This window comes from Ursus arctos, unplaced genomic scaffold (genome assembly GCF_023065955.2).
Source record: "Ursus arctos isolate Adak ecotype North America unplaced genomic scaffold, UrsArc2.0 scaffold_26, whole genome shotgun sequence".
NCBI lineage: Eukaryota > Metazoa > Chordata > Mammalia > Carnivora > Ursidae > Ursus > Ursus arctos.
This window is the reverse complement of record NW_026622941.1, coordinates 39,556,952-39,568,157: the sequence shown is the minus strand read 5'-3', so window position 1 is coordinate 39,568,157 and position 11,206 is coordinate 39,556,952. Positions and strand designations below refer to the sequence as shown.

The following is an 11,206-nucleotide window of genomic DNA, read 5'->3' as shown; positions in this document are numbered from 1 at the left end:
GCAACGTGAGCAGGTCTGGTTCACACAGAAGAGGTGAGGGCTTTGAGGAAGACCGCAGCCTTCACTGTGGGTTTATCCGGCTTAGGATACAGCAGCAAGGAAACCTGTGACACCGAAGCCCAAGCGGGTGCAGAAGGCAAGCGACAGGTTGGTGAGCTCCCGAAAGAAGCTGCGGAAGGAGGACGGGGTCAGGGCCAGCGAGGCCTTGCTGAAACAGCTGAAACAGGTGACCCCCAGGAGCCAGCCCCGGGGTCCCATCCCAGGATAGGGGGCACCCTGGCCCCCAGCTGTGCAGTGGCAGAGATGTGTACGCTGCAGGTTTCCAACCTTGTCATCTTGCCCCTCCTAGGAGCTGTCCCTGCTGCCCCTAACGGAGCCTACCATCACCGCCAATTTTAGCCTCTTTGCTCCCTTTGGCAGTGGCTGCCCGGTCAATGGGCAGTGCCAGCTGAGGGGGGCCTTTGGAAGTGGGGCACTGCCCACTGGCCCTGACTACTATTCCCAGCTGCTTACCAAGGTCAGAAAAATGGCAATACCTTTTGGGGATGACGAGGTTCTTGGGGAGGCGGAGGTGGGAGTGGAAGATGAGGAAATTGCTGATGTCGTGTGGGGCCAGGAGATTACGTCATTCTCCCTCTGCCATCTTGCACACAACACCCCACCCCACCCCCAGAATAACCTGAGTAACCCGCCGACACCACCCTCGTCGCTGCCCCCCACCCCACCCCCATCGGTGCAGCAGAAGATGGTGAATGGCGTCACTCCATCTGAAGAGCTGGGGGAGCACCCCAAGGATGCTGCCTCTGCCCGGGATACTGAAGGGACGCTGAGGGGTAAGTCAGGAGCTGAGTGGGCCTCTCCTTCTCTGGTAGGATTTGGTGGCTGGGGTCCCCGTCAGTCAGTGTGCCCTCTCGTATGGTCTGAGACGGGAATGATTGCATGTGGGCCTGTGTGTGCACGTGACAGTGTACCTGAGCTGAGGGAGGGCCTTTTCAGGGCTGATTGGTTGGAGGCCAGGAGTCCGGAGCACAGGCAACAGAGGAGGCGGGTGGCAGGAAGAGTGTTGATGAGACTTTTGTTCATGAGGCACAGCCCACAGTGCTTGAGTGGGTCTAGAACTACAGTCAAATCCGGATTTGAATTCTCTGGTTCCTGTGTTCATTTAGCTGTGTTACCACGGCTAAGTAACGTGACTGACTTGTGTGAGCCCCAATTTCCTCACTGTAAATAGGTGTTACAGTAGTCCTCTGCTGGGGTTGTTAAGACGTTGATAAACAAAGCCCAGTGCCTGGCACATAGGAAAGACTTGGTAGATATAGCTCCTCTGCGCCAGACTTGTAGGGAGGTAGGTGGGTGGGTAGATAACAGCGGTCATGAGAGCTAAGCTAGGTCTTATACTAGTTAGGCCTGAAATATGGGAGAGACAGCCCGGTCAGGTCTGGCCACCCGCCTGACTTTTCGTCTCCCTTCCTATCCTTCAGATGCTTCAGAGGTGAAGAGTCTAGACCTGCTGGCCGCCTTGCCTACACCCCCTCACAATCAGACTGAGGATGTCAGGTGGGCCGGGGGGGGGCTGGAAATGGGGATAAGGAATGAGGTGGGGGAGCAGGTTGCCTCATTTTTTCCTTCGGCCAATGGCAGATTTCACATAAGGCTATGACATCTACTAATTCCTAGATTTGTGAGGGGAAATCTGCAGGGCTGTACCAACAAATGTCTACTTTTGGCCCATAGGATGGAAAGTGATGAGGACAGCGATTCTCCTGATAGCATTGTGCCGGCTTCTTCCCCTGAAAGCATCCTGGGGGAGGAGGCCCCCCGTTTCCCTCAGCTGGGCTCAGGCCGGTGGGAGCAGGAAGACCGGGCTCTCTCCCCTGTCATCCCCATCATTCCTCGGGCCAGTATCCCAGGTAGAGGCTGCTGTGGGCATGGGCCATGCAGGGCTGGGTTGTCCAAGGCTGGGGAGGAAGGCCGCTGAAGCTTACACAGCTCCCTGTCTCATTCAGTCTTCCCAGATACCAAACCTTATGGGGCCCTGGACCCGGAGGCCCCTGGAAAGCTGCCTGCCACAACTTGGGAAAAGGGCAAAGGAAGTGAGGTGTCAGTCATGCTGACGGTGTCTGCTGCAGCGGCCAAGGTGTGTCCTGGGGGTTCCTTGGAGGCCGAAGGGATCCTGGTCCAAAGGCAATCCCTGGAGCTTGTGTGGTTAAATTCAGTCACTCACAGCTACATACTAGGACCTCCTGTGTGTGAATGCCTGGGCTGAAGGCTGCAGGATTAGGGTAAATAAAGCACAGGGGGTCCCTGCCCTCAGAGGGCTCACAATCCAGTGATAGACACGAGTCAGCAAGTCAGGAGAGTGCACATAATGGGACAAATGCTGCCAGACAGCATGTCCCCAGTCACGTTTGGTGGAACTCTGTTATTTTTTAATGTTGACAGGGTTTTGTGGTCAAAGAAAATTGGAAATCCCAGTTGAAACCCCAAACAAGTTTCTTTACTACAGGATTCCTCAGATTCTTTAATTTGCTAGTGTATATCGTGAGTCTCCAAGTGGTGAATGGAGTGTGTGTCATTCCTAAACTTGGTGGGCATGGGTCCCTTCTTGCGGAGCGCCCGTTAAGGACCACAGCAGTCTGGGAGAGGTGTTGTGAAGGAAGCGTGTGAGAAGGGCAGGACTGACTGGCCGCTTGGGGAGTGGGGTTCTGGGTGTTTTGTCCCCACCAAACTGGAGCGGCAGTACCCGCTCCACACTGCCGACACGGTCCTCCCGTCCCCTTCCCTGCCCTGGCAGAACCTGAATGGTGTGATGGTGGCAGTGGCAGAGCTGCTAAGCATGAAGATCCCCAACTCCTATGAGGTGCTGTTCCCAGAGAGCCCTGCCCGGGCGGGCATTGAGCCCAAGAAGGGGGAAGCTGAGGGCCCTGGTGAGTGTGGCAGGAAATCTACTCCGGACCTGCAGGGAGGGATTCTGGTGGGAGGTTCTGACCCCTTCCTTCCTGCAGGAGGGAAAGAAAAGGGTCTGGGAGGCAAGAGCCCAGAAGCTGGCCCTGATTGGCTGAAGCAGTTTGACGCAGTATTGCCCGGCTATACCCTTAAGAGCCAGCTAGACATCTTGAGCCTCCTGAAACAGGTGGGTCTGGGGGAGAAAAGCGGGAGGGTGTCTGGCTAGGGCAAAGAAGGCAGAGGGCTTTTAAAGGGAGAGTGGAATGTGGGTGAGTGGAGGGAGGGGGCTAGTTAAGCGAGGAGCTGGTGCTGATGGTACCGGGCACGTGCCCTCCCGTAGGAGAGCCCTGCCCCAGAGCCACCCACCCAACACAGCTACACCTACAACGTCTCCAATCTGGATGTGCGACAGCTCTCCGCCCCGCCTCCTGAAGAACCCTCCCCGCCGCCATCCCCCTTGGCACCCTCTCCTGCCAGCCCCCCTGCCGAAGCCCTGGTCGAACTCTCGGCTGAACCCTCAGCTGAGCCACCAGTCCCGTCGCCTCTGCCACTGGCCTCATCCCCTGAATCAGCCCGACCCAAGCCCCGAGCCCGGCCCCCTGAAGAAGCTGAAGATTCCCGGCCCCCTCGGCTCAAGAAGTGGAAGGGGGTGCGCTGGAAGCGGCTGCGGCTGCTGCTGACCATCCAGAAGGGTAGCGGGCGGCAGGAGGATGAGCGGGAAGTGGCGGAGTTCATGGAACAGCTTGGCACGGCCCTGCGACCCGACAAGGTGCCTCGTGACATGCGGCGCTGCTGCTTCTGTCACGAGGAGGGTGATGGGGCCACTGATGGGCCTGCCCGCCTGCTGAACTTGGACCTGGACCTGTGGGTGCACCTCAACTGTGCGTTGTGGTCCACGGAGGTTTACGAGACCCAGGGTGGGGCGCTGATGAACGTGGAGGTCGCCCTGCACCGAGGACTCTTAACCAAGTGCTCCCTGTGCCAGCGCACCGGCGCCACCAGCAGCTGCAATCGAATGCGTTGCCCCAGTGTCTACCATTTCGCCTGCGCCATCCGCGCCAAGTGCATGTTCTTCAAGGACAAGACCATGCTGTGTCCGATGCATAAGATCAAGGGGCCCTGTGAGCAGGAGTTGAGCTCTTTTGCTGTCTTCCGCCGGGTCTACATCGAGCGGGACGAGGTGAAGCAGATCGCCAGCATCATCCAGCGGGGAGAGCGGCTGCACATGTTCCGCGTGGGGGGCCTTGTGTTCCATGCCATCGGACAGCTGCTGCCCCATCAGATGGCGGACTTCCACAGCGCCACTGCCCTCTATCCCGTGGGCTACGAGGCCACGCGCATCTACTGGAGCCTCCGCACCAACAACCGCCGCTGCTGCTACCGCTGCTCCATCGGCGAGAACAACGGAAGGCCGGAGTTCATCATCAAAGTCATGGAGCAGGGCCTGGAGGACCTGGTCTTCACCGACGCCTCCCCCCAGGGTGAGCACTGGGCCCACGAAACGCCCATGTGGAAGTGGAAGGGCTCCGCAGGGTCTCTGTGAGTGACTTCCTCCCCGGGCTTCGGGCAGGTAGAGGTCTTTTAAAGATCCCCAGAGAAAGTGTTCTAGCCTCTCTCGGTCATCTTACATTCCCTTGTGGTTGAAGATATTCTGCTTGTCTGCTTCACGTATTCTAGCTCCTTTTCCTGTCCTCAGCGGAACTAAAGAGTACGATTCTGAGACCGCGTCATCTGGCTCGCTCACCCTGTTCTTAGCCATGAGTTCCTTATGATTGCTTTTCCCTGGTCAGAATTCTTTCGCTCTGAGCTTTAGTGTTAGTGATAGAAATAAGTGAGCAAATACTGTGCGCCATGAACTAAAGGAAGTGATTGACATAGGCTGTTTTGTTCATGGCAAGCCTGTGAGGTAAGTACTTTTATTTTGCCCAGTGTATACATAAAGAAACAGAGCCTTAGAGAGATGTAAGTATTTGGCGTAAGGGCCCATAGCCAGTACTAGAACCTGAACCCAAGTCTTCCCACCTCTTGTTCTGGCTCTCGGTTAGGCCCTGTGGCCTGTGCTGGGTCTCCTGGGCCCTGGGATCCTGTCTCTGGGGCCTAGGTCTCTTGGATGCCCCTCCAGGGTGGGAAGGCTTCTGGCTTGCTGAGGAAGAGTGGGACTGGGAGGCCAGCGGGGAGTGCTGAAGAACCACACAGCCTCGTGGGAGGGAGCTGTGCAGGCTACAGAAAAGGACCATAGCTCCTGATCGAGGTTAGGCTGAGGTCAGTCAGCAGAAGTTGCCTCTGAGAGCTGCTCTCTTTCCTTGCCTCTCAGCGGTGTGGAATCGCATCATTGAGCCCGTGGCTGCCATGAGAAAAGAGGCCGACATGCTACGGCTCTTCCCCGAGTACCTGAAAGGCGAGGAGCTCTTTGGGCTGACGGTGCACGCCGTGCTACGCATAGCTGAATCAGTAAGGAGGGGGCCGGGGGCCACGTGGGCACTGGGGACTCTGGTCCTGCCCACCCCCCCAAACGCTCAGGCTAAGGCAAGCACGACCTGTGTCCACAGCTGCCTGGAGTGGAGAGCTGTCAAAACTACTTATTCCGCTATGGACGCCACCCCCTGATGGAGCTGCCACTCATGATCAATCCTACCGGTTGTGCCCGATCGGAGCCTAAAATCCTCACACACTACAAACGGTGAGCTTGTGGGGTGGGGGCCGTGGGATGCGGGAGTGGGGGTTGGCAGGGGCCTTCCGGCCCATTATGAAGGTTTGGGGGTTCACTCTAGGCTTCCTGATTAGAGGGTATGCAGGTATCACATAGGTTATCCCTTTCCTCCTCCTCTACCATGCTCAGGTGTCCTGGGTTGACCTGGGGTCTGGGACAGACTTACCTTGGGCACCCTGGGAATGGCCATTGGGGACATTCTGGGTAGACAGTGGTGAAATTTTATGAAGTAGATAAGGGAGCCAGTCACCTCCTTCCTCTCTTATTTTGCTTCCAGGGGGCCTGTGATTCTCCCAAACCTGAGACACCCCATAAAGGCTAGGGTCACCTTCCCTTCCCCAGGCTGAGTTGGTGTCAAAAATAATTAGAAATATAATAGAAAAATAATAAAACCTTACATTTGTATAGCACTTTATACTTTTTTTTTCAAAGCGTTTTCACATCCATTATCTCATTTGATCCTCACAACAACCTTATGAGGTAGGTAGGGCAGGTGGTATGACCCCCATTTTACAGCTGAGAAAACTGAGACCCAGAAAGGTTAAGTGACTAGACAAAGGTCACACAGCTGGGACCAGAACCTTACCTCTTGACTTGTGGTTCACTGCTCTTTCTGTGCACCACAGTGGCCTGACTTTGGTCCCTGGGTAGAGGGAGGCAGAATCCTTGTAGCAGGGTTTTCTCAAAGGGCTTCTGTTGCTCCTTGGGCTAGCATAGAGCATCAGGCTCTACTACCCCAGTCATCCCTAGGCCTTGATGCTCTACAGCAGTGGTTTTCAAACTGTGTGTGTTTCAGAAAGTTCTGGAACACATAAACCGGGTGAGCAGACCTTGGCTCTCCCCATGCATAACTCCCCTTCCCCAAACTGGATTCAACCAGAAGCATTCTCTTTTCATCTGGTTTACATATTGGAATTCCAATAACATTTTGTTAAAGAAAACATTTTTAAAAATCTCTACTAAATCAAAAAGAATCAAAAACGTTTGAAAACCATTGCTCTGGGATGGGCAAGATTTTGGCTGGTGCCCTAGGGTGGTGAAGAGGCATCCTGCCAGGCCGCAGTCATTCCCCTGCACTGAGCCATCTGCACAGAGCCCAACGTTATGTCAGAGAAGGGGACAGTCTGAAGAAAGGAAAGGACGCCACCTCTCGGCTGTGAATTCAGAGCCACTTTTGATTCAAATGCAGAGCAATGTGGTAGACACGGCCCCCAATTTCAGGGCTTCTAGTATGTACAGGAGGTAGAACTCAGATGTTTGAGCACATCATGAGCTTAAATGCCAGGCCTGGGCTGCTTGGGGAAGACCTCCCAGAGGAGCGTGGCCTTGTGTAATGTGTGGCAGGAGGGTGGTATAAGGCAGGGAGATGGGAGAGCGGGCTCAGTGTAGGGGAATTGGTGCCCCCCCTCCCTCCACACCCCATCCCCCATCCTGGGCTCTCTGTGCCACTCAGGGTGTTGGACGGGTCCCCACAACTAGTGGCTGTCTCACCAAAGCCAAGACCCATATGCCTCCACTCCATTTCCAAAACAGCACATGCCCCTAACTGGCATGTCGCACATCCCAGGGAGGAGGCGGGCGGTATGTGTTTGGCCTGAGGGAGAGCTGTCTTGTCATGGCCTGTGTCACCTCCCAGGCCTCACACCCTGAACAGCACCAGCATGTCCAAGGCCTATCAGAGCACCTTCACAGGCGAGACCAACACCCCATACAGCAAGCAGTTTGTGCACTCCAAGTCATCACAGTACCGGCGCTTGCGCACTGAGTGGAAGAACAACGTGTACCTGGCCCGCTCCCGTATCCAGGGCCTGGGGCTCTACGCCGCCAAGGACCTAGAAAAGCACACAATGGTCATCGAATATATTGGCACCATCATTCGCAATGAGGTGGCCAACCGGCGGGAGAAAATCTATGAGGAGCAGGTATGGGCTGGCAGAGGGGCTGTCTTGGTTTATGGCCCCCCCTCTGCCGAGGAGCCAGGGGCTGAATTGGGGTCAGGGGAGCAGGGGGAAGCTGTGGGAGGAGGAGGAGGTGAGAGGTGGGAGAAAGCAGCCTAGGAAATGAAGATAAGCCCACTGCCCAAGTGCACTGCCTGATCCCACCGCCAGCACTGCTGCTGCTCCCTGATGCTCTTCCCACTTCTGCAACCTCTTCCCTTCTAGAATCGAGGCATCTACATGTTCCGAATAAACAACGAACATGTGATTGATGCTACGTTGACCGGAGGCCCTGCCAGGTGAGAGAGGAATGAGGAAGGAGGAACTTAGGGGTCCCTGGGGGTGACACTCAGGGTGGGCCGAGAGGGAACCAAAACCACCCCAACTCAGTTGCCTGGCACCCCGACTCTGGCCCACTGCTTAGGTACATTAACCATTCCTGTGCCCCCAACTGTGTGGCGGAAGTTGTGACGTTTGACAAGGAGGATAAAATCATCATCATCTCCAGCCGGCGAATCCCCAAAGGAGAGGAGGTGAGAGGAAGTGTCCTGTGTGAGTGACAAAGCAGTTCCCTCTTCTCTGCTATTCCCCAGAACCAAGTTCCAAGTCCACTGCCGTCAGATCAGATCTCTGCCCTCCCCCCGTTCCCTCTGGGGGGCTGGCATCGATTCTACCCTCTTCTCATTCCAGCTGACCTATGACTATCAGTTTGACTTTGAGGACGATCAGCACAAGATCCCCTGCCACTGTGGAGCCTGGAATTGTCGAAAATGGATGAACTAAGAAGCTTAGAGGCTACCAGGCAGGGGAGTCCCCCCACCCCCAACCTCTTCCCTGAAAGGGATGAGGGGGAAGAGAGGTAGCAGCCAGAGCCAGGACCCAGGGCTGGGGCTGCCGGCTGACCGGAGCCCCTGGAGCAGGAGGCTGGGGCAGAGGGCCCTAGGCCAAGCCCACCCTGGGCACCAGGGACAACCCTCTTCCCCGCCACCGGCCCCCAGGCTGGCATCTCTGCCCCCAGCTCCAGGAGGGGCCAGACAGAAGCAGCCATTGGGCATCTCAGGTTTGAGGGGGATATGGGCCGGGAACTACCCAGAAGCAACTGGGAGGCAGCAGGGAGGGGGGAGGAGGATGTGTGGCCGGGCCTCACAGCCCTGCTGCTCCCACCGACCTCTCCGGCCCAACTCAAGGCTGCAAAGAGACTTGACTAAGCTTGACAATCCCAAAGGCCGGGTCCCACACCTGGCCCTGCCTGCCGGGTCCTGCCCCCACCCTCACTCCCATCCCCTTTCCTCTCAATCTGTCTCTGTCTCCCTCTTCTCCTCTGTGTTTCTGTCTCTCTATGGGTTGTGTTTCCTTGTTTTCCACTCTGACAAATGCAACATGAACGGGAAAGAGGCGCCCAGCTGCCCAGGAGGGCAAGCCAGGCAAGCCGGGCAAGGAGACCCCGCACCCACACCTACCTCATTTAAGTGTTGGATTTTTTGCTGTTTTGAAATGTGAGACCCTCTCCAAGCCCCCTACTGCCCCGACCCTCTCTTCCGCCTCACTGCCCTCTTCTGAGTGGGTGGAAGGGGGGTAGGAAGAGGAAGAAAAACAACAACAAAAAATCCATCTTTGTTTTTAATTATGGGCATGGGATGGTGGTTGAGGCTAATGATGATGAAGATTGGGGATAACTGGCCCCTAGTTGCTCTAGGACTTCCTTCTCCATCTGGACATGGGGGCAGGAGGGGTGTGCTAAACCTAGGACCAGGATATCTCCCTCCTGTTTTCCCAACCCCATCATGAGCCCATTTGCCCTCCAGCCCCTGGATGGGGTGGGTGGGTGGTAGGGTGAGGGCTATCCCTGAGTGGCATGCCCATACCCAGTGAGGCAGGGTGTGGCCCGGAGCTCCCACTTTCCCTCAGTCACCAAACTGCTGCTGGTCTGGTGGGAAGGGGTGGTGATGTGGGGGTGGGGGAGCTTAGTGTCAGCGCGGGGAGGGTGGGGGGTATTTATCTATTTATACATGGGATTGTACATAGTCTTGTGGGGAATGGGGGAGCCGGCTGGAGGTGAGAACCCTCCCCTCTCCCCCCACCCCCGGGGAGAGCAAATGTAAAACTACTAATTTTTGTGCTTTATATATTCTATATAAATATATCTATTTTCTTTTTACAAAACCAGTTTATAAATGGTAGGGGGGCGTGGGGCGGACACATGGAGCTCCCCTTGTGGGGGGGCCCCCTCCATTACCCAACCTACCGCCCTTTTCCTCACCCCCTCCTCCCCACCCCCTGGCTGTGACTGCTGTAAGGTGGGGGTATAGAGACCGGGCAGTTCTCACCCCTGTTGTATAGTTGGACTATGTTATAACGCACAAAAGTGAGCTGGCCCCAGGGGGAGCCAGAGGGTGATGGGTTCCCTGCCTCCCTTTCCTTCCCCTTTCTGCCCAAGCTTGTGCTGCAGTTGAACCTCTTCCTGGGGGGTAGGGGTAGGTTGGGGGTGGGTGAGGCCCCAGACCCCTCTCGAGTAGGGAGTGTGGGGATGAAGATGAAGCTTATATGCAGTTCTCTCCTAGGGGCTGTGGGCAAGGGCATTTTGTAATTAATATTTTCAAGAATCAAATGTCTGGAGTGTAGGGGTGGGCTTGGTGGCGGTGGATGGGCGGGCCTGCTGGAGGGGGAGCAAGGTCGCTGTTGTGATTTTAGGTTTTGTTTTGTTTTGTTTTTGAATTTGGGGGGTTGCGGATTGATGGGGGTAGGGAGGTTTTTTTTTTTTTTTAAGCTGCTTCCTCAACTGTTTCAAGCTGCAAATGTTAAAAAAAATAACATCCCCCCACCCCCACAGAAACCAGTGTCATTAAATCAGACAGTGGGGAGACTGGGCTGCTGCCCCCAAAGCCATTGGATATTCCTTTTCCAAGAGCAAAAGGTCTAGGCTACAGGGAGGGGGAGATTGGCTCCTGTGAGTCAGGCTCTGGTTGGGGCTTGAGCCGGCCCTGGGATTGGGAAAAGGGGATGGGGCAGACTTTGTAAGCATATGCTAGATATCCGATAGTCCTGTAGAATTTAGTGAAGAAACCTTATACAGTTTTTAATTTTTATATAAACTAACTCAGACCCAAGCTACAAGGTTGGAATTTTGGTTGTTGGTTTTTTTTTGTTTTGTTTTTTGTTTTTTTAAGTACCCCGCCTGTATAATTGCATCTGAATTCCCTCCTCTCCTCCCCTCCCCCCGTGTTTGTATTTTGGGTTGGTTTACACTTGCACATATTCAATTTTCAGTTTTTCCCTTTTACAGTCTTCTCCCCTCACCTCCAGGACCCTCCCCCTTTTTAAAAAATAAATCGCTGACAAGTGTGAATCCCGTGAAGACTTTATTTTGTGTTGTGTGTATCCTGTACAGCAAGGTTGGTCCTTCGTAACAACGGATGAAATGATTCCCTTTTTTAAAGCGCCCTCTCTCCCTCCACCCCCAGCGCCCTGTCCTTGGCATGTTTTGTATCAGCGATCATTCTGAACTGTACATAATTTATGTTGCAAGAGGCAAAGGGCAAGTTTTGGATTTTGCTTCTTCCAAGTTTGTTTTTAAACGACAAATAAAAAAAGAACATTTTAAATACAAGCGGCT

General features: G+C 55.0%; 1 protein-coding gene across 8 annotated transcripts in view; it reads left to right on the top strand.

The window, feature by feature from the left end:
• KMT2D (lysine methyltransferase 2D) overlaps positions 1 to 11,200 on the top strand; it is a 39,793-nt gene extending 28,593 nt beyond the window's left edge. For 6 of the 8 annotated variants that reach the window (XM_057319048.1, XM_057319046.1, XM_057319047.1 and 3 more), the window contains exons 41-56: positions 86 to 226; positions 350 to 517; positions 674 to 833; positions 1,482 to 1,557; positions 1,735 to 1,910; positions 2,007 to 2,137; positions 2,795 to 2,927; positions 3,006 to 3,133; positions 3,287 to 4,427; positions 5,261 to 5,397; positions 5,496 to 5,626; positions 6,089 to 6,136; positions 7,293 to 7,578; positions 7,819 to 7,892; positions 8,018 to 8,126; positions 8,284 to 11,200. In XM_057319048.1, the coding sequence (XP_057175031.1) occupies positions 86 to 226; positions 350 to 517; positions 674 to 833; positions 1,482 to 1,557; positions 1,735 to 1,910; positions 2,007 to 2,137; positions 2,795 to 2,927; positions 3,006 to 3,133; positions 3,287 to 4,427; positions 5,261 to 5,397; positions 5,496 to 5,626; positions 6,089 to 6,136; positions 7,293 to 7,578; positions 7,819 to 7,892; positions 8,018 to 8,126; positions 8,284 to 8,376 (3,132 nt within the window). In that variant the 3' untranslated portion in view covers positions 8,377 to 11,200. The remainder of the gene's footprint in view (positions 1 to 85; positions 227 to 349; positions 518 to 673; positions 834 to 1,481; positions 1,558 to 1,734; positions 1,911 to 2,006; positions 2,138 to 2,794; positions 2,928 to 3,005; positions 3,134 to 3,286; positions 4,428 to 5,260; positions 5,398 to 5,495; positions 5,627 to 6,088; positions 6,137 to 7,292; positions 7,579 to 7,818; positions 7,893 to 8,017; positions 8,127 to 8,283) is intronic. The other 2 variants (XM_048216575.2, XM_057319050.1) reach the window with 1 other exon arrangement.
• The last annotated feature ends 6 nt before the right edge of the window (positions 11,201 to 11,206 follow it).